General features: G+C 45.1%; 1 protein-coding gene and 1 non-coding gene across 2 annotated transcripts in view; one reads left to right on the forward strand and one right to left on the reverse strand.

Annotated features, from left to right (window-relative positions):
- The window catches only part of LOC126188056 (kalirin), a 2181516-nt gene that overhangs the window by 1294200 nt on the left and 863722 nt on the right, over positions 1-23594 (forward strand). The window contains exon 19 of the mRNA XM_049929493.1: positions 12337-12506. Coding sequence (XP_049785450.1) covers positions 12337-12506 — 170 coding nt within the window. The remainder of the gene's footprint in view (positions 1-12336; positions 12507-23594) is intronic.
- Positions 5337-5409, reverse strand: Trnat-agu (transfer RNA threonine (anticodon AGU)). The gene has a single exon. It is a non-coding gene; the product is annotated as a tRNA-Thr (tRNA).

Raw genomic sequence — 23594 nt, forward strand, 5'->3', positions numbered from 1 at the left:
TGAACCCTCTGGCTGTGAAAACAACATGTTGGTATAGACAACCAGCTGTAGACCAGCATAGAGAATTGACGGAAAGCGCAGGCGGTTGCATTCTACGACGAGGGTGTTCGAAAGTTGATACAACGCTACGACGAATGTCTGAGTCGGAGCGGCGACTATGTAGAGAAGAGCTGGAAGGTGTAACGAACTGTTGCACATAAAACATTTTTGATTTTCACAACTATTTAGATTCGGAGCCGTGGCTACATACACCAAAAATAAGGAAACGAATGATCCACCATCTTTTGCAGGAACAAACTTGATAATAACGTGTAAAGAAGTAAGAAAGCATGAGTTCGACTACATTTTACTCTGCCACTCTGGTCGGACGCTACCTTAACGAACATAACGAGTCACACTTACACCCAAGAAAGGACAAAGGTGTAATCCGCTGCATTGCAGATCCGTATCGCTAACGTCAATTTGTAGTAGGATTTTGGAACGTATACTGTGTTCAGATATTATGAATTACCTCGAAGGAAACGATTTATTGACAAACGGTCAACACGGATTCAGGAAATATGTTCCTGTGAAACACAACTAGTTCTTCATTCACACGACATAATGAGTGCTATCGACTGGGGATGTCAAACTTATTCCACATTTCTAGAGACACAGATGAGTGTCGTCACAGTTTCTCAAAAGACTTCTAATCAGATTGCGTATGTATGCAATACCCCTTCAGTTGTTTGGCTGTATTTCTGATTTTACTGTCAGAAATGTCACAGTACGTAGTAACTGACGGAAAATCGAATGAAATGGAACTGATGTTTTACTGTCTCCCATGGAAATGTTATGGGCTATCTACTGTTCTTGATCTGCAAAAACCATTAAGGGGGCAATCTGAGCAGCCTTATTAGATTGTTTCCAGTTGATGCTTTCATTTTCCGTCTAGTAAACGTATCAGCCGGGCAGAAAAAATTGCAAAACGATTTAGACAAGATGCTGTACGGTACGAAAACTGGTAATTGACTTGAAATAATGAAAAGTGTGAAGTCATCAACATGAGCACTAAGAGGAACCCGGTAAATTTTGGTTACAGGTTAAAACACACAAATATAAAGGCTGTAAATTCAAATGAATAATTAGGAATTACAATTACGAATTGCTTAAACTGGAACAGTCACACAGGTAATGTCGTGAGGAAAGCGATTTATTGGGAAAACACTTGGAAAATGCAACAAATCTACTAAAGACACTGCTTACACCAAGCATGTCTTCCGTCTTGTGTAGTATTGGTGTATGGTGTGGAATCCGCATCAGATGAAATTAAATGAGCGTTTGCCGTCATTGGAGGCCACTTACGGGGCAGGTCCGGCCGCCGTGATGCAGGTATTATTAAATTCTACGCCACATTGGGCGACCTGCGCGCCGGATGGAGATGATATGATGACGAAGACAGCACAACACCCAGTCCCTGAGCGGTGACATCGAAAAAGTTCAAAGTGTGGCAGCTCGTTTTGCATTATCGGAATATAGGAGAGAGTGTCTCACGGATATAACAGGCGAAGTGGGTGGCAATCATTAAAACAAATCCGTTTTTCGTTGAGGCAATATCTTTCAGGAAATTTCAACCAACAGGTTTCTCCTCAGAGTGCGAAAATATTTTGTTGGCGCCCACCTACATAGGGAGGAATGATCGTCATAACAAAATAAGAAAAATGGAAACATTTAAGTGTTCGTTTCTCCCATGCGCTGTTCGAGAAAGGAACAGTAGAGGAAATAACTTGAAGTGGTTCGGTGAGCACTCTGTCAGTCACATAATTGTGAACTGCAGAGTAATCATGTAGATGGAACAACGTTGTGTGGCTTTGAGACCCCCCGAACAATCACAACAGTGGGTTACTGGATGTCACGCGCGTTTATCGCTATCGGGGCTAAGGGTAACGCGTGGAACTTGAGTGAGAGAGATTTTTCTGGGCTTCTGAGCTCAGCCATATCAACAGATTCATTTCCCTCGCGGATTGTACAACAGACACAGATCCAAATATTAAAATTATTTTATTCGGTTTTTTTGACCGTTCGTACTGGGATACACTTCCATTGTAAGAGGAAGAGGCGACTGTAATCCCACACGGGATATACACTGAGGTGAAAAAAATCATGAGATACCTTTTAGTATCGTGTCGGACGTCCTTTTCCCCGGCGTAGAGCAGCAGATCGTCTTGGTATGGACACAATAATTCGTTGGAAGTTCCCTGGAGAAATGTTGCGCCAGGCTGCCTATGGAGCCGTCCATAACGGTGAAAGTGGTACCGGTGCAGGCTATTTTGCACGAACTGACCTCTCGATTACGTCCCGTAAATATTCGATGAGATCCATGTCGGGCGATCTGGGTGGCCAAATCATTCGCTCGAAATGTCCAGAATGTTCTTCAAACCAATAGCGAAAAACTGTGTCTCGTTGACATGCCACACTGACATTCATAAAAATTCCATCGTTGTTTGAGAACTTGAAGTCCATGAATGGCTGCCAGTGACCTCCAAGTAGCCCAGCATAACGATTTCCAGTCAATGATCGGTGCAGTTGGACCAGAGGATCCAGTCCATTCCATGTAAACACAGCCCACACCGTTAATGGAGCCACCAGCAGCTTGCGCAGTGCCTTGTTGACAACCTGGATCCATGGCTTCGTGGGGTTTGCGCCACTCTCGAATCCTAGCGTAAGCTCTCACCAACTGAAATCAGGACTCACCTGACAAGGCCGCCGTTTTCCAGTCGTCCAGGGCCCAACCGATTTCCGAAATGGAATGTCCCATTTAGCTCCAACTATCATTCCGCGTTTAAAGTCTGCTAATTCCTGTCCTGCGACCTTAATCGCGTCCTAAACATTTGTACATGAATCACCTGAGTACAGATGACATCTCCGCCAATGCACTGCCCTTTCATACCTTGTGTACGCTGCGCTACCGCCATCTATGTATGTGCGTATCGCAATCCCACAATTTTTTATCACCTCAGTGTACGTTATCCTTTTCACTTTTCTGTTTTCAGTCATATGCATTAGAATGTGTGAAATTCCACCGAAAAACAGCTTAAAATGATGGCGAGGAGCAGCCGAACACTGCCAAGCACGCTGCTGCACCCAGCGCCTCGGCTCGCCATCTCCGGCTGCCGGAAGCCGCGAGGACGGCGACAAAGCGTGGCGGCGAGCCGGTCCGGCTGGAGGAAATTACCGTCCGGCGCCAGGCCCAAATAAAGCACTTACTCAGGCGTGTCGTGTATCTGTGGAGTCCGACGCGGCAGAACACACTGTTGCATATGAGATGACGTTAAATCGGTACTGATGATAATACACAGGCGTTCTACATCTATATATCGTCCCGTTTACGCCAAAACAACGAATGTGTGTTATGCTTATTTTGTTATATGGGTAATTGAATGTTAGACTAGGTATATCCAGAGTTGTAAAACTACTGTAAGTAAACGTAGACTACGGTAGTTTTCCTAGTAACATTGGCCAGTTAAGTCGTTCCCGCTTTACCTGTACGTTAGGTGTATTGCATACTTATCGGGCGTTACGTCTTAGCGAGCGCTTGTTTTGCTTATGCGACAGTGTATTACTATATTCCCCCCTTAAAACTGGAAACGGTAGATACTGAGTGAGGGTATATAAAGGGCCAGGTAACCTACGGAACGTTTAGGTTCTACATAGTTGTCGTCCTGTCTGTTACTTAAAAGTAAATATAGTATTCATAGAATAATTGAAGTTGTCAGAGTTTAATCATAACGTGTAGGCTTTCACGGCCGGCGTCTTCAGTAACTAAAACTTCCGGGCTAAGAGGCCGTGGTCCAATAGTAGAAATAGAGTCGTAGAAATAGAGTCGTAGACTCACCTCAGATGATGTTGCCTGCAGCTGGCAACGAAACGTCAGGGAGAAGTATTTCTACTATTGGACCACGGCCTCTTAGCCCGGAAGTTTTAATTACTGTCAGAGTTTAATTCAGGTTTCAGTCGACAATTGTTGATCATTGACGTCGTAGATGCGCTCGCGTCGTGGTTGCTTGCTAATGTTTCAAATGGTTCTGAGCACTATGGGACTTAATTTCTGAGGTCTTCAGTCCTCTAGAACTTAGATCTACGTAAACCTGACTAACCTAAGGGACATCACACTCATCCATGCCCGAGGCAGGATTCGAACCTGCGACCGTAGCGGTAGCGCGGTTCCAGACTGTAGCGCCTAGAACCGCTCGGCCACCCCGGCCGGCGTGGTTGCTTGCTGATTTACACGCAAGCACGAAAGGCGCGCGTCCTTCGAGTAGTCGATTTTGAGCAGAAAGTCGCTCGTGTAAAATATCCTTAACTTAGCCGTGATGGCTTCTGCAGGCACCAGTTGGCATGATCGCGTTCCCGGGGCGCGCCCCTTGCATCCCGAGTACCGAAATATACCAGGCTTCGTACCAGTTTAATCTTCCTGTTCTCGTTTGCAGCCAGCCTTATTGGGTACCCACTCCCTCGTCCTTCCCTGCACCTGCACAAAGCGCGCACGGCTCAGAGGCCCGGGTTTGCATGCCCGCTGCGAGTCAGGTGGCCGCGCGTGTGCCGTCTGCATTCCGTGCGCGTTTCCTGCTGCGGCCCATCTGCCGCTGCAGGACACATGGCCCTGCTGCCATTATCTGCCCGCGATCCGCTTTCCTCCGGCTAATTCCCAGTAAACAGGCAGCACAAAGGGAGCGCAACGTCCTCAAGCGCTCTACTGCTAGACGTACGAGTGTTCGGTGTGGGAAGAGGAAGTAGTGGTCTCCCGTTCTACGAGAGAATCTCTTGTCACGTCTCCTCTCCGCAATAAGCCCGCAGGCACGGCTAGCTGGACGATTCGGTGCACGTTCCCAATCTCGCGGCTGGACCATCCAATCTACAGCACTGCGAAGGAGGAACGCATCTGTTTTTCCATCGAGGTGCCGCGGGATTCGATAGTCGCTCGTGAGTCGTCGCTGTCCCGTCACAGTCGCAGTGATTTCAGAATTCACGGCTCGGCTCGCAGACGATGTAACGGGAAGGCAGCTGCTGCGACGTGGCAGCTGGTATTGGCGAGTAGACGTTCTAGCTGGTTCCACTACTGAGACTTGTACCCTGATGGAAAAATATTCGTACGGCGCGTTCTAGGAACACGAACAAGCGAATTGAGTTGTATATTACTCGCCAAAGCTTAATGTGGACTCGTCCGTAACTGTACCTAACTTAGTCGGGGGAGTAGGTAAAGACACTTTCCGCTTAAGAGCAGAACGAGTTGCTACATATTAAAGACGTTAGATGGTAGTGGGCATTGATTTATATCAGTGGCGAAATTGTAAATTTGTGCCGGACTGGGATTCGAACCCGGGTCTTCTGCATACTAGGTAGGTGCGCTGACCACTACGCCATCCGGACACGGTGGTCACCTACTACCGCGGGGACTGTCCTAGCACGTCTCTCGTCAGACGCAAATTTTCAGCTTATACTACACACTACTGAAGTAGAGCCCCTGCCCATTAGTGTGATTCCTCACGCCTCACGGCATCTCGCAAAGTTCGAGCTTGGTGTGGGTCTGCCTTGAAGGGATAATTGGCGGTCATCGATTGTTTCGGATATATTCAAAAGAACAGACACACATGTATTTTAGTTCAAGCACGGAAAATGACTGCGGAAAATGCTTGTGTAGGCAGTCAAATGGTTCAAATGGCTGTGAGCACTGTGGGACTTAACTTCTAAGGTCGTCAGTCCCCTAGAGCTTAGAACTACTTAAACCTAACTAGCCTAAGGACATCACACACATCCATGTCCGAGACAGGATTCCAACATGCGACCGCAGCGGTAGCCCGGTTCCAGACTGTAGCGGCTAGAACCGCTCGGCGACTCCGGCCGGTTGTAGGCAGTCGCCTCTGCTTATAACATCATTAAATTTATTGACAATAGGAAGCAAGGAAAGAAGGAGTCACAGTGCAGATGGAAAAAGTGATGGAATATGCAAGAAAAATCTTAAAGTTGAGTAAATCGATGGTGTACTAATTATGTAAAGAGTGACACAATGCCGAGCAGAGTTACATTCAAGTACACACCCAAAAGAAGAAGAAGAAACGTACAATCAATACACACCGTTTCGACAATATGTGTAAATGCGCAACTAGGCAGCGATTTCTACAATATCATGAACAATACAGAAAAAGGAAAAAAATGGTTCAAATGGCTCTAAGCACAATGGGACTTAACATCTGAGGCCATCAGTCCCCTAGACTTAGAACCACTTAAACCTACCTAAGGACATCACACACGTCCGTGCCTGAGGCAGGATTCGAACCTGCGTCCGTAGCAGCCGCGTGGTTCCGGACTGAAGCGCCTAGAACCGCTCGGGCACAGAGACCGGCAGAAAAAGACTGTGCGAAAATTTAACAGCTACTGTTGCACAGAATTGGGGGTCAAGGCTAGTACGGAAATCTGAGAAAAAAGTATTTTGTCTGTAGAATTTGTTTTCATAACGTGCCTCATTTAGTAAGTCCTCATACGTGTACATGACGATGTAGTTCCCAAGAAACCAATACTGAGTCTTCCGAAAAAAAGACACATCAGAAGTGAAGATGTTAATGGTTTACTCAGACACATCGCATAGTGAATAAATGTTGTTACAGTAGCAGTGTACCAGGAGTTTTGTCATACAAAAGCGTTGGTCAGTGCTGTGCGAGGTAATGGCGTCTAGACGTGTAGTGTGTAGTAGCTACTTGATGTACGATGTTACTAACTGCCGGCCGTTGTGGCCAAGAGGTTCTGGGCGCTTCAGTCTGGAAACGCGCGGCCGCTACGGTCGCCCGAATCCTGCCTCGGGCATGGATGTGTGTGATGTCCTAAGGACATAGTTAGGTTTAAGTAGTTCTGAGTTCTAGGGGACTGATGACCTCAGTAGTTAAGTCCCATAGTGCTCAGAGCCATTTGAACCATTTGATTCATAATATTTTGCGAGCGTTATTTTCTGATACTTGTAATCAGTGCACAAACACATTTCATATGTTAGGGGTCTTTCATTCTAATTTTGACCAGTAATACGACCTGTAATAACAAAAAAATGTGCAAATGTCTGTGAAATCTTATGGGACTTAACTGCTAAGGTAATCAGACTCTAAGCTTACACACTACTTAACCTAAATTATCCTAAGGACAAACACACACACACACCCATGCCCGAGGGAGCAATTGACCGCTCGGCTAATCCCGCGCGACCTTTAATAACATGGGAAATTTTTCTTACACACCATTATAACCCAGCAAAGCTAATTGAAGACCATGTTCGCATATAAGGACTTATTCAGTGTAGCACCTTATGAAAACAAATTCCATAGACAGGACAATTTTTGCAACGTTTTTTTTTTTAATTGCTTCTTTCAGGCTCGGGTCCACGGTTCTGTTCTTTGGGGGTTTGGGGGGGGGGGTGTCAGAGGTTGGTACTGTTCATTCCCCTCCCCACGAACCGCAGAAGCCTAAGACTTTAATAATAACGAAATATATAAAATACTTTGATTAATAATAATGACAATGTGTTCACACCAGTGGTTAATACATCATTTCAGAGAAATACGTAATTGAAAAGCATTTGTCGAAAGGCCGGCCGGTGTGGCCGAGCGGTTCTAGGCGCTTCAGTCTGGAACTGCGCTACCGCTCCGGTCGCAGGTTCGAATCCTGCCTCGGGCATGGATGTGTTTGATGTCCTTAGGTTAGTTAGGTTTAAGTAGTTCTAAGTTCTAGGGGACTGATGGCCTCAGAAGCTAAGTCCCATAGTGCTCAGAGCCATTTTTATCATTTGTCGAAAGTACCTCTGGCATGCAACTGATGTGAAAACTATAGAAGCAGCAAACTATCACAACTTCATAATTTGTGCAGTACAAATCCGAAGCGTGCATTCGCCATTATCAGTAATCCACTTAGCACTACCATGGTCTACGCAAGTCTGCAGTTTGTGGGTACATGAGCGTGTAAATGGAGAATGCTGTTTCTCTGTCGTTTCCACTTACGTTCTCAAAGTCAGACTTTCCACTGTGTTTTCTTATGGACTGAATGCCATTTTGTTGTTTGCCAGTTCTGTCTGTGGACTCACGTACCTTATTTGATTTGTTGTTATTAACAGTTATGGTCAGCCTGTGATTGGATGTCTTGTCTTGTAGTTTTTTTGTTTTTTTTTTGTTTTTTTAACTTTCTTGCCGTGTTCTAGACTCTATTTTTCGTGGTACTTTATTCTCCGAACGTTAGCTGAGAAATTTGGAAATTAATGTAGGTCAAAATTCAATCTGATTGGGAGATGGTTGGAGGGGTGGAGGATAAGCGGACATTGCTTCACCCTGCTGCCGCCCCCGCACCTTTTTGGATCCACGCCTGCTCTGTTTGGCTTGTAATCGAATCCAACAGGTTGGTTAACCCAAATGACAGGGAGTCCTCAAGATCTGCGGTATAGATGTTTTAAAGCACACGTGTAGGCTGTATACAAAATATTGTTGTACGGGAGAGGCGCGCAGGTGTTTTGTGTTGGGGTGCGAGGCAGCACCTGTCCGTGCCGGCTCTCGCGGACGAGGGCCTGGCTTTGTGGTGGCGTGCGCGCTGTATGCACCGCCCATTGTCCGCGCCTTGTCACAACAGCTGCGCCGCCAGCGCCGTCGCCGCGATGGATGTGCCATTGTCCTCGCCAACGGCAGCAGTGAGCTCCAGTTTCGTTGCATAGCGCCTGCTATCTGTCCCTATTCTCTTAGCTCCAGCCAGCATTCCATTATTAATAACAATAAAAAATCTGTACTTCTTTTGTTGTGCCTAGCCGCTGTCCACCAGTCATATGTCATCCTCCAAATGAAAATCATTTAATCTTCGTCAACGCCTACTCTCTTTCAGGATGTAAGCATAAATACGTGTGTGGTCTTCATAATTCTTCCATTTTTTTAAAGTTCTTGTGATGCTGCTTCTTGGTTGCATCTCTGTGTCTGTCCTTCATTTTTAGAAGCGTTTTCCACTTCTTCCTCTTTCTCCAGATTTTTTCATTAATGTCGACATTGTTTAAATATTCCCGAAAGGATTCGTTTCGTAGCGGATCTCGTAATGCAACGTTTCTCAGTTTTCACAGATTGTCATGTCCGAAGTTTGGGTTCTCTGTATGGCGTTTTTGCTTAACCCCCAATTTTTACTATTGTCAATAACCATTGGGACAGGGATCACCTTGTGATACTTCAACTTCCTCCATTGTTCTACAAATCTACTGCTGTTTGGACAGGAGGTCTAAACACGCCTTGTGAGAGTGGGCTGGATCTCGGACGAGGGATTAACATCATACACCGATGAAAAAATAATCGAACTCCTGCTTCTAACATTGATGAGAGTCTGGTAATGTGCCTCAAAGAAATCCACAAATCAGTCTCTTCTGGAACAAGGAAGACGTCATATGGTATATAAAATTCGGCATTGCTGTCATATGAGACACGTTACACACATTATGTGAAACGGGCCGTCGAAATAAGTAATTAGCATCAAATGAAGGCAAGCATGCGCGATTTGAACTGATGCTCCATCACTGGATACCGCAGCGTTGCGGATAACCATTTTCATTGCTGCTCTTGCTATTATGTGTGACATCCTCTACAGCGTTATTTATGATTTCGAGTTGGCCTGGAACGCCTTCGCCGTAATTTGTGCGCCCGAAAAATATGTAGCAGTGTTCTCCAAGACTATTGTTCAGAGGATATTGTCTTTCGCGTGTACATAAAAAGTCCATAACCGTACATTGTTTTAGGGAAAACTAAAGTATTTATCACTGGAGACCGTAATATTGCGAACAACCAGTTTAACAGCGTCTCTTCATTAAACGTGTGACTTCGTCTACACCATGATTTATGGTTTTGTGTTGGTGTGGAACATCTTCTGTGGTAGTTGTGTGAAAAATGTATAGCAGTGTTCTCCAAGGCAACAGTTCAGAAGATATTGTCTTTCGTGTATATTTAAAATATTAGTACCCATACATTGTGTTGAGCAAAACTGAAGCATTGACCCTATGGGTCTTCTTAGGGGCCGGCCGGTGTGGCCGAGCGGTTCTAGGCGCCTCAGTCTGTAACCGCACGACCGCAGGTTCTAATCGTGGCTCGGGCATGGATGTGTGTGATGTCCTTAGGTTAGTTAGGTTTAAGTAGTTCTTAGTTCTAGGGGACTGATGACCTCAGCTGTTAAGTCTCACAGTGCTCAGAGCCATTTGAACCATTTTTGAACTTGTTAGAGCATTCGTTGCATTTTCCTTTCAGAAACTGGAATTAGCTTTATTTCTCAGTGAGTGGAATGTGATGCCCAAGTATGTAACAAAGATTGACTCTGAGTAAGAAAAATTACGTTGTGGAGTGCAGATGCCATGTTTCAGCCGACAGTGTCCCACAGTGGATCTCGGGCGCCGCTGATCTCGATGACGCAGACTGTGTGGACAATGCTACAGTTTCGCATTCTCTAAACAATTAATTGGTGCTAACGTACATTGAACATGTTAGAATCTTACTGGGCTACTTTACGGCTGTGGCTGGGGAAGTTCCCAAGGTCTTTTGATGTACAGAGTGGTCAAAATAAAACTAACCCGAAAATTACGCACATTATGCATCTGCTGCTCAGCGCACTGATTGCTACATTTGATGTATAATAGGGTATGGTGTGAGAGTTTACATACCCGGACAGGCAGAAATTTTGAAGCATCCCCAACTCTCTTGTGGTTCCCTTTTTAGGTACTCCACATCGACGTCAGCTCGTAGATACGTATCGTCGGTAGGTTTTCCGGCTTTACTTCCCGACGTGACAGCGACGACTCTCCGATGAGGTGCGGGCCTTGTGTTTTGCTATTACTGCGAGTCTTGTAAATATCGCTTTTAATTAGTAATTTGCTCGGCTAAAACCCTCCCCTTTTATGATTAAGACAGCCTGCGCCACCTTTCGGAGGGAATGGGGACGTCAAAGAGTCACAAAAGTTCATATTAAGCAGTCCGTAAAACACGTAAACGTTCACTTTAGTTAGCGTGTTAGTTAATGCCTACGCTTTCCGCTAGATGGTGCTGACTTATTGCTGATTAGCTTTGGTTCCGTAAAACCTTCACTGATTAGTACTAGGTAAATGAAGTAAGTACAACACTCTTGTGTTTCACTTTCACTCTATATTCAAGGATTAAGATGGTGATGGATGATGGTCTATTTAAAAGGTTCCTAGCCTGGAGGAATCTAAATAGTCCGCAAATGCCGATATGCACGCGCTCTACGTCCAGATTCGCAACTAACGGCACACGACACTTTCAGAAGTCCAACGTTAATATCTGAATACCGGTACCTCTGAATTCACTCGTATCAGCAGATGAGTTGAGTTTCTGTCGTCTATATGTTCGTAAAGTTCCAATGTAGCACTAAAGTCCTAAAATCCCCTTAATACTCCGTTGCTACCAACAGTGAGAGATCGTACACTACATCACTTTTAATCTCCGTAATATTCTAACAGTTTATCGTGAATCTTAACACGATAAAGTCCAATCTAATTATTGTCTCGCTGACTGACACGGGTTGCCCGCTCTTTAACGAAACAATCAAGGAAAAAAGGTGGCAATAATGACGATCAGGCCTTTTTATAGTTTTTTCATCACAAGAGTTTAACGTCACTGCCTTCTCCATGACAAAGCTTCCGTGCCTTTGCTGTATTTAGACGTTAAACTACTTGCTGATATACTATAATTTTGATCTGCAATTACCGAACTCTGATTGTACACTATTTTCCCCTCTAAAAATTCTATTCTTAATTTTAAATTATTGTTTCTATAGCTTTTATCACTGTAAACTGAACCGAGGTGTTACAATATGCACGATCGGAAGAGGGAAACTGAAAATCCAACTGCCCGCGTATCACTTCATTCAGAAACCATCGTAGAATCGAACCGAATAGCACGGTCTGAAAGCTTTAATTCATGCACAAGAGAAAGTTTATAAACTTGCAGGTCTTCTTTTTCATTTTTCTGATGATTCCTACTTGTACAGCTAATTAGCGTTTCCATTTGTTAAAGTTTATGGGGACTTCTTTTACTGATACTCTAATTCGTGTCGGAATGTTTGCTAATGATGTATTTGCTGTTAACATAAGATTATCGTGAAATACTAAAAACACTTTTGAGCCACTTTTTTTTGTTTGACACCCTTAATATCAGTTTTTTTTTCGTGGTAAGTTATTAAAAAAGTGTTTGCAGGTGACAGAGACGTCATTGTGGAAGGACTTTAACGTAAGGTAAATGGTTTGACAGACGGAAGAAAGCAGAAGGTGGAGTGATGTGGGGGTGTTGTGTGCAGCTGTCCGGGTGGGCGGACGAGCTTCGCGGGGAGCTGGTGGCGGATGAGGCGGCGGACACGCTGGAGGCGGCGGAGCGGCTGCTAGAGCAGTGCCGCGACCAGCGCGCCTCCTCGCTGGACGCGTGCGCCTCCACCATCGCGCAGGGCGAGACCCTGCTGCAGGAGCTCAGGTGAGTCTGCCTCTGCCTGCCACTCTAGTCGTGCAATCCTCGTTTATTTTAAATACAGTTTAATTGCACGTGGGTGCGGCAGTTGAAACATAGCACGAGGGGCGTTCTATAAGAAATGCAACAACAAATTTTTTGGAATGAGATTTTCACTCTGCAGCGGAGTGTGCGCTGATGTGGAACTTCCTGGCAGATTAAAACTGTATGCCGGACCGAGACTCGAACTCGGGACCTTTCCCTTTCGCGGGCAAGTGCTGTACCAAGCACTTGCCCGCGAAAGGTAAAGGACCCGAGTTCGAGTCTCGGTCCGGCACACAGTTTTAATCTGCCAGGAAGTTTCAGCAAATTTTTTTCTTGGTCAGTTTCACTTGAAAGAAATACAGAGTTCGTTGTGGGACATTGCGCAGTATTTCCACTTCAGTCCCTATAACTTCATGAAGTTCCGATAGGTGGCGGGGCTATACGTAGTCTTCAAAGTGGCGCCTGTAGCGAAGGTGCGTACCAAATTGAAAGCTGCCAATGAGTTTCCTTTGGCGGAAAACTGGAGCCTTCCATATATTCATAGACGCTTGTGGAATATCTGTGGAGACTTAGCACGGAACAAAAGCACGATTAATGGTTGGACAAGGCGTCTTTCAACACCACAACAACGTTGTGCAAACACCTGTTCTATCTTCCGTGTTCCAGCCGGCCGCTCACAGTTGTGACTCTTGCAATGTTGGAACGTGCGGACACTCTCATTCGAGCTGACCGACGGATCGCGGTGAAACACTCGCAGCTCAACTGGATGTTTCTGTTGGTAGTACTGCGACACCCGTGCAGCAGTTGGGATACTCAAGGTTGTGTGCTTTCTGGGTTCCTCGCCACCTGATAGAAGACAATAAAGAGCAATGAAGGACCGCCTGTGCGGAGCTGCTTTCGCGTTACGAGACTAATCGGAACAATTGTATGTCGAACGTCGTCATAGGCAATGAAACAAATCGGCAATCCGTGGAGTGGTGTCACACTACCTCTCCTTCGAAGAAAAAGTTCAAAGCAGGCCCTCAGCCGGTAAGGTCGTGGTGACTGTCCTCTGGTACTCTAATGGGGTTATTCTGTTTGATGTCCTCCCTCATGGTGCAACGATAAGTGCAGTGTACTACCCTCAGCAAACTGAAGAAACGAGTTCGGCGTGTACGTTGCTAAAAACACAAACGGACTCCTCCTTCTCCATGATAACGCAGGGTCCCACACAACTCTGCGCACCCGGGAGGAGCTCCCAAAACTTCATTGGACTGTTCCATCTCATCCACCGTACAACTTCCAAGAATGACTGACTATCGAAGTCGCGCGGGGTCCAAATGATACATATCGAACGCGCGATCGTAAATCGAACATGCAACTCTGGTGACAGGCGTAATGAGTATGTTTACGGTGGTCACTGCAGCTATGACAAAAGAAGAGTGTTACAAAAAATACTTGTAATTGCAAAGGAGACGACTTACCTTACTCGTCGTCGGTGTTGTCATGTTAAAGTCAATTACGGTGGTCTGGATGGATAATTTGGAAGAGTCAAACCATGTATAATCGTTCGTTTTCCGCACTGTCCACAAAGAAATTTTAACGGTATTTCAGCATCGAAACTATTCTTACGAAGTTTTAAACACTTCGCACCAACACAGTCTACACAGTTCCTTCTTTCCTCGTACGATAGTACTCCATATTTGCGACAAAAGGTCAAACAATTTTCTACGCTTGATAAACATGGAGTTACATTTTCCATGTCAGAGAATCCGCCAAAGAAACATCAAGAACACCAGACATCCCACTCACTAACGACATACATCGTCTGGGTTTCCCTAGCAACTCACAAATAATTCGCGGAGGTATGTAATTTAGAGCAACTACGGGAACAACGGGAAACAGATAAAAATGACGATCACAAATAACTGATCACAACGCCCGCCACCGGAGTCGCATAATCGATTTATGATCGCACGTTCGATATGTATCGTTTGGGCCCCGCGACTTCACTAGGCAATCATTCTTGGAAATTACCCGGATCTCGCACCTTCTGACTTCCATCAGCTTGGCTCAATGGAGAAAGCACTCCGCGGCAAGCAGCACGTCGATGATGGGGACGTTATTCATGCATCAAGACGTTCGCGCCGGCCGCTGTGGCAGAGCGGTTCTAGGCGCTTCAGTCTGGAACCGCGCTGCTGCTACGGTCGGAGGTTCGAATCCTGCCTCGGACATGGATATGTGTGATGTCGTTAGGTTAGTTAGGTTTACGTAGTTCTAAGTCTAGGGGACTGATGACCTCAGATGTTAAGACCCATAGTGCTTGGAGCCATCCGAACCATTTAAAACGTTCGCACCAACGTCAGCCAGCGTTCCGCTACTGTGCGAGCACACCGGCCCTCCCAGTAAGGTGGCGTATGGCCGTCGTATTGAACGGAGATTATGTAGAGAAATGGGAGTTTTGTAGGAAGAAAAGTGGAAAGTAATGCTGCTTGACGTGTTAGATTCGTGAATAAAACCAACGTGCTTTCAGAAAAACAATTGTTGCATTGCTTGTTGAACGCCCCTCCTCCAGTGAACATCTATAATGGGCTTTTCGTAAGTGAATCCAGGGTTTCATAATAAGCCTGCAGAGAAACTGCTCAGAGAGACGTATCAGCTGACAGAGAATTTTTCCAAGTTGTAACTGAATTTATACAGGGGCGGAAAACAAAATGCAGATGCTAGCGAAGACTGCAGCATGACATGTTATATTTGACCACAAGTGGCACCTGTACGTTACAAGTGTACTCGTGGTCAGGAAAGTATTATGTATGGTTGTGCGTGCATTATTTCGGACTCAGTGAATTCAGACGTGGGCGAATAGTCAGTGCCCTTGTGGTGAGTGCTTCCATAATCAAGGGAGCCCAAGTGTTTGGTGTTTCAAGAGGCAGCGTGTGGAAGATCTATACTGCGACCAGGAAAATAGGGAAAACATCATACTGCAAGTCACTACGCAGATGAAAGTGTGTATGGAGTTACCGTGACGAAAGGTCATTGACGAGTATTGTGAGGAAAAATAAGACGACTACAGTTGCAAAAATCTGTGGAGAGCATAATATCGCACTTATGAACCCTGTCAGCACGAGAACAACAGGACGGCTGGTCCCGGCGGAGGTTCGAGTCCTCCCTCGGGCATGGGTGTGTGTGTTTGTCCTTAGGATAATTTAGGTTAAGTAGTGTGTAAGCTTAGGGACTGATGACCTTAGCAGTTAAGTCCCATAAGATTTCACACACACACACACACACACACACATACATTTGAGAACAACTGGAAGTAAGCTCCAGAAGGAGCGAGTTGCAGAGCGAGGTGCAACTCTAAAATCACTTATCGGTGATACAAACGTCATAAATGAGAAAACGTGGTGGCGAAGCCATAACACCTGCACTATCGAGCGATGGAAGAAAGCCAGTTGGTCGGATGAACCTTGTTTCACACTGTTTCCAGCTTCTGGCCAAGTTACGTCCGGATGGAGAAACATGGCGGGCTTCGGTGGTGATTTGGGCAGCCATATCGTGGTACTCCATGCGCGCCATGGTTACTCTGCAAGGCCGCATTACTGCCAAGAATTATGTGACCATTTTGGCTGCTCAGGTCCATACCATGATACAGTTCTCGTTCCTCAATGGTGATACTGTGTTCCAAGATGCCTGGGGACCTGTTCACACAGCTCGCATCGGCGAGGACGGGTTTTGTGAGCATGAATCGTCGCATATTCCGTGGCCACCGCAATCGCGAGATCTGAATATTATTGAGCCTTTACGGTGTACTTTGGATGGAAGGGTGCGTATCGTTATCCACCTCCATCATTGTTACCTGAACTTGCCACTACTTTGCAGGAAGAATGGTGTAAGATTCCCTTTAAAACCGTACATCGCTTGTATATATCCCGTCATGGACGACTGGGGGCTGTTTTGCATGGCACTTTTAATCTCCGTAATATTATAACAGTTTATCGTGAATCTTAACACGATGAAGTCCTATCTAATTATTGTCTCGCTGACTGACACGGGTTCCCCGCCCTTTAACGAAACAATAACTCGTGCACATGTTGTGACACGCCTCCCTCCTAGTGCAACTACAGCACGGTATGTGTTACAAATCTAAACCAGGACAGATGCGCTATCCACTGATACGTGTCATTTTTGTGGGTGTCTTGTAGGTTAAGCGCAGTCATGTTCCGAAACCGTAGAGATACTTATGAGTAATCCTACACGCCCTTACGATTAAAACGCAGAAGCAATAATATGCCCATTATAAGTATGTCGAGGTCGTTACCAGAGTTTCTTAGTAATTGGTGCTAAGGCACGAACGGAACAGGTGGGTGCATCGTGACGGGAGGACTTAAGTGCGCTGCGTGACGGAGCGCTGATGGGAATGTAGTGGTTGCGGCTTTGCCTGTGCCCACTGTCCGGGCTGGAGCGGAGCTTCCCCGTTAGCGGCAGTGACGCTCACAAGCGCGTCTCGTAGGGGCTGGCATCCGAGTCTCTCCGCTCAAGTCTAGCAGTGATGTGCCTACTCTGCAGTCTCGTACTCAAGTGCTGCACCAGGATGAACGCTCCTCTGGCGTTCCGGCAAGATTTCTCTCTGAGCTTGCCTATGCATCTGATTGGTCAGCTCAAGTAGTTCTTCTCGTCAGTTGAGTTATGTAACAGTAATTTTCATAACTTAGTTTCATTCTCTTACAATCGTTGTTCTTCGAAATCCTGAAATAATTTCAATAAAAACACTACACGACTTAAGATTTATCGCGTTCTGTTTACGTTAGTATTTTATGTTTGGGTGTGTGTTATTCTGCTTCTCTTATCCTACACTCCTCTGTTTATGATTTTACTGCAGTTGGAAAACATAAAGCTTGAATTTTTTTGCCGACTTACAAGTATTGTGCCTCCTTCATTGCGTGGAAACACACACACACACACACACACAAACACACACACACACACACACACACACACACACACACCATCGCTCACGCTGTTTCTTTACATAAAATAACAACTTGGAACAAATACTGGAACATTTTTGCTTCCCAGAGATTTTGGATGCAGTCCGAGGCATTCTGTTTTAATACATTGCATTATTTCCATTAAGTTGTTACAGACTTTATCACTCGTAACATGGCTATTTAAATTAACAGTTATGCTTTAAGTTCTTTTTATACTATTATGTTGCAAATACTGGAGAGCAATCCACGAGGGAATGGATGTATTTATGGCTCTACACGAGAGAAACGTAAAACCGGAAGAAAAAATTCTGAATGACAAGTTAGCTAGTGAATCGATTAATTTCTTTTCACTGTACTTGATCAAACGTAAATGATTCAACGGTTTATTATGTTAATCAGTAACTTTCGTCACTTTTGCCTACTGCTCTCTCTGCCGAGCTGAAAGTCAACATGCTCTTGGCAACAACTTTGTTTCTCAAAAAGTGATCGTTTCCTATGGCAAGTTGTTGTTTTTTTCTCTCTCTCCAATACCTGCAAGTTATATACGTAACTATAGGCAATCAAAGCATGGGCTTCTCCAACAAGTAACATCGTTTGAAGATTAATAGGTAACAATAAGGACCTATACGAAATCGTACGAGCAAGTTGTCACTGGTAAAGAAGGTGAGCCGAAGACTCTGATTACCTGCGACTGTTCTAGAGTACTGCTCTAGCGTTTTAGTCGTTACCAAGAAGACGTAGCAACAGTCATCGCAGAAATTTACTGCCGCTCTATAAGGATCGCTACCGGCCAGTACCATCCATACGTTATTGTAACGCGGATACTCTGGGGAACGTAAATGGGAGTCTTCCAAATAAAGCTCCAAGACACTGTGGCGGAACCATATAATGTATAAACTCAGGGTGTCCGGGTACTATGATGCACTGTCCAAATTCATATCCATAGAGGAGTAGGTGGGAACAGCTATATCGGTGTGAAGAAAGAGATGACATATAATAGATATTACAGAGCAACTATTCAACAATAGCTATTTGTTCTGAAAACTCAAAAAAAAAAAAAATGCCTTTGCCCACTATTATCCATCCAACTAAAATGCCAAATGGCTCTTAGTTCTAAAGCCTTCCAGTCGTATTGCACCGCCAATTAGCGATGTGATTTCTCATTTCACCAATCATTGTCAGAAACTACTAAACACGCCAATGTAGAAAGTATTCGCCTATATTTGAAAGATACCTGTCTGGTAGGCAAATTATATGTACAAGTGCCACTCAAATTATACTCTCTGTTACGAAAACTGCAGGCGCTATGTATTTATTAATGTCTTATAACATTAATCTGGTATAACATTGTTATGTTTAGCAGTTAATAAACACAGTTTTCCAACATAGAATGAAGGATTTCACGGCAGGTGTTGTCATAACTTAACACTTCCGGGCTGAGATGCCGTGGTCCATACATAAAACTCTCCCCTGATGTTTCGCCTTCGACTGCGGAAGGCATCCTCCGAGGACAATCGGCGAAGGCAGTTCGACAATGTTGGACACACCCTCGTATGGCGAGAGATGAGAACACGTAATACACCAGAGGTGAGAACACGTAATACACCCAGGAACATGGCCGAACGTCGTTTAGATGGTCCGGGTGTTATGGTGTGAGGAGGCATTGTGGTGCATAGGCGCACTGACATCCAAATCATTGAACATGGTACACTCATCGGTCAGTTTCATCGTGACACTGTACTGCTTCTCAAGGGGTGATTTTGTCCGTAACTTCATTTTTATGGATGACAATGTATGGCAAAATGGAACAGCGCATATGGAGGAGCTCTTGGAATGATATTCGGCGAATGGACTCGTCTACCCGTTCACCCGATTTCAATCCCGTCGCACACGTCTGGGACGCGTCCAACGACCATCTAGCAGTTGGCAACCGCACTCGTGAAGGAATGAAACGTTCCATCACAAAAACTTCGTACTGACATTGTGGCCAGCATGGCAGCACGTTGCAGAGCATGCACTGCTGTCCATTTTGATGACAAACCGTAATAAGAATCAATGCCGCCTTTTGTAATGTTCGCCGGCCGGAGTGGCCGAGCGATTCTAGGCGCTAACCATCAAGAATCGCGGTGACTTCAGTGTAATCATTTTCTCTGAATAAATGTATTATTTCTGCTCGTCTCACTGTGTATATTATTCAGTTACTTTCTGTACTATATTGTAGCAGTTATTTCTGCACTGAAGCGCCAAAGAAACTGGTATAGACATGCGTTACTCGAGTTCAGAGATATATAAACTGGTAAAATACGGCACTTGCGGTCGGCAAAGCCCATATAAGACAAAAGTTATTTGGCGCAGTTGTTAGATCAGTTACAGCTGCTACAATGGCAGGTTATCAAGATTTAAGTGAGTTTGAACTTGTTGTTGTAGTCGGCGCACGAGCGATGGGACACAGTATCTGCGACTTTGCAATGAAGTGGGGATTTTTATGTATGACCATTTAACAAGTTTACCGTAAATATCAGGAATAGAATCTCCGACATCGCTGCGGCCAGAAAAAGATCCTGCAAGAACGGGACAAAGGACGACTGAAGACAATCGTTCAACGTGGCAGGAATGCAACTCTTCAGCAAATTGCTGCAGATTTCAATGCTGGACCATCAACAAGTCTGAGCGTGCGAACTATTCAACGAAAAATCATCGATATGGGCTTTCGGAACCGAAGGCCTACTTGTGTACCCTTGATGACTGCACAATACAAAGCTTTACGCCTGACCTGCGCACGTCATTACCGCTATTCGACTACTGATGACCGGAAACATGTTGTCTGGTCGGACGAGTCTTGTTTCAAATTGTATCGAGTGGATGGAACTGTACGGGTATGGAGACAATCTCATAAATGCGTGGATCCTGAATGTCAGCAGGAGACTGTTCAAGCTGGTGGAGGCTCTGTAATGGTGTGGGGCGCGTGCAGTTGGAGTGGTATGGGACCCCTGATACGTCTAGATACTACTCTGATGGTGACGAGTTCTAAGCATCCTATCTCATCACCTGCATCCATTCAAGTCCATTATGTATTACGACGTACCAGCAGGACAATGCGACATTCCACGCGTTCAGAATTGCTACAGAGTGGCTCCATGAACACTCATCTGAGTTGAAACACTGCCGCTGTCCACCAAACTCCCCAGACATGAACATTATTGAGCATATCTGAAATTCCTTGCAACGTGTTGTTCAGAAGAGATCTCCATTCCATCTCCATCTACATGATTACTCTGCAATTCACATTTAAGTGCTTGGCAGAGGGTTCATCGAACCACAGTCATACTGTCTGTCTACCATTCCACTCCCGAACAGCGCACGGGAAAAACGAACACTTAAACTTTTCTGTTCGAGCTCTGATTTCTCTTATTTTATTTTGATGATCATTCCTACCTATGTGGGTTGGGCTCAACAAAATATTTTCGCATTCGGAAGAGAAAGTTGGTGACTGAAATTTCGTAAATAGATCTCGCCGCGACGAAAAACATCTTTGCTTTAATGACTTCCATCTCACCTCGCGTATCATATCTGCCACACCCTCCCCCCTATTACGTGATAATACAAAACGATCTGCCCCTTTTTGCACCCTTTAGATGTCCTCCGTCAATCCCACCTGGTAAGCATCCCACACCGCACTGCAATATTCTAACAGAGGACGAACGAGTGTAGTGTAAGCTGTCTCTTTAGTGGACTTGTTGCATCTTCTAAGTGTCCCGCCAATGAAACGCAACCTTTGGGTCGCCTTCCCCACAATATTATCTATGTGGTCTTTCCAACTGAAGTTGTTCATAATTTTAACACCCAGGTACTTAGTTGAATTGACAGCCTTGAGAATTGTACTATTTATCGAGTAATCGAATTCCAACGGATTTCTTTTGGAGCTCATGTGGATCACCTCACACTTTTTGTTATTTAGCGTCAACTGCCACCTACCACACCATACAGCAATCTTTTCTAAATCGCTTTGCAACTGATACTGGTCTTCGGATGACCTTACTAGATGGTAAATTATAGCATCATCTGCGAACAACCTAAGAGAACTGCTCAGATTGTCACCCAGGTCATTTATATAGATCAGGAACAGCAGAGGTCCCAAGACGCTTCCCAGGGGAACACCTGATATCACTTCAGTTTTACTCGATGATTTGCCATCTGTTACTACGAACTGCGACCTTCCTGGCGGGAAATCACAAATCCAGTCGCACAACTGAGACGACACCCCATAGGCCCGCAGCTTGATTAGAAGTCGCTTGTGAGGAACGGTGTCAAAAGCTTTCCGGAAATCTAGAAATACAGAATCAACTTGAGATCCCCTGTCGATAGCAGCCATTACTTCGTGCGAATAAAGAGCTAGCTGCGTTGCACAAGGACGATGTTTCCTGAAACCATGCTGATTATGTATCAATAGATCGTTCCCTTCGAGGTGATTCATAATGTTTGAATACCCTACTGCAAACCGACGTCAATGATATAGGTCTGTAGTTCGATGGATTACTCCTACTACCCTTCTTAAACACTGGTGCGACCTGCGCAATTTTCCAGTCTGTAGGTACAGATCTATCGGTGAGCGAGCGGTTGTATATGATTGCTAAATAGGGAGCTATTGTATCAGCGTAATCTGAAAGGAACCTAATCGGTATACAACCTGGACCTGAAGACTTGCCCGTATCAAGCGATTTGAGTTGCTTCGCAACCTCTAAGGTATCTACTTCTAAGAAACTCATGCTAGCAGCTGTTCGTGTTTCAAATTCTGGAATATTCCATTCGTCTTCCACGGTGAAGGGAAAACCGCATTCAGTAACTCCGCTTTAGCGGCACAGTCGTCGGTAACAGTACCATCGGCACTGCGCAGCGAAGGTATTGACTGCGTCTTTGCCGCTTGTGTACTTTACATACGACCAGAATTTCTTTGGATTTTCTATCAAATTTCGAAACAATGTTTCGTTGTGGAACCTATTAAAGGCATCTCGCATTGAAGTCCGTGCCAAATTTCGCGCGTCTGTAAATTTTAGCCAATCTTCAGGATTTCGTGTTCTTCTGAACTTCGCATGCTTTTTCCGTTGCCTCTGCAACAGCGTTCGGACCTGTTCTGTGTACCATGGAGGGTCAGTTCCATCTCTTACCAATTTATGAGGTATGAATCTCTCAATTGCTGTTGCTACTATATCTTTGAATTTGAGCCACATCTCGTCTACATTTGCATAGTCAGTTCGGAAGGAATGGAGATTGTCTCTTAGGAAGGCTTCTAGTGACAATTTATCCGCTTTTTTAAATAAAATTATTTTGCGTTTGTTTCTGGTGGGTTTGGAAGGAACGGTATTGAGCCTAGCTACAACGACCTTGTGATCACTAATCCCTGTATCAGTCATGATGCTCTCTATTAGCTATGGATTGTTTGTAGCTAAGAGGTCAAGTGTGTTTTCGCAACCATCTACAATTTGCTTGGGTTCGTGGACTAACTGCTCGAAATAGTTTTCGGAGAAAGCATTTAGGACAATCTCTGAAGATGTTTTCTGCCTACCACCGGTTTTGAACAAATATTTTTGCCAACATATCGAGGGAAGGTTGAAATCCCCACCAGCTATAACCGTCTGAGTGGGGTATTTGTTTGTTACGAGACTCAAATTTTCTCCGCTTTTGTGGACAGCCCTGGATGAATCATGGTGTCAGTTCCCTACAGCACTACATCAGACATTAGTCGAGTGCATGTCACGTCCTGGTGCGGCACTTCTGCGTGCTCGCGGGAGCCCTATACGATATTAGGCAGGTGTACCAGTGTCTTTGGCCCTTCAGTGCAAGTACGTATCTAGATTCACTCAGCTACATTACTTGGTTGCAACACGCGCGAAAGCTGCGTTAGTCGTTTAGTTTTGCATACCAGTGTACATACGGCCAGCATCTCACGCGTCTTCGAGGAAGCGTAAGGTCAGCTTCGGTAATGGCAAGAGGAGAAATGAGAACGCGCAATCACCGTTAGGCGCGTGACGTTCGTCGCTCTCTCCGGGTGCTGACCACTCACTACCTGCCGTTGCGTGTTGGCCAAATTGCCCACTATCAGCCG

The sequence above is a fragment of the Schistocerca cancellata genome, chromosome 5 (genome assembly GCF_023864275.1).
Source record: "Schistocerca cancellata isolate TAMUIC-IGC-003103 chromosome 5, iqSchCanc2.1, whole genome shotgun sequence".
NCBI classification, from domain to species: domain Eukaryota; kingdom Metazoa; phylum Arthropoda; class Insecta; order Orthoptera; family Acrididae; genus Schistocerca; species Schistocerca cancellata.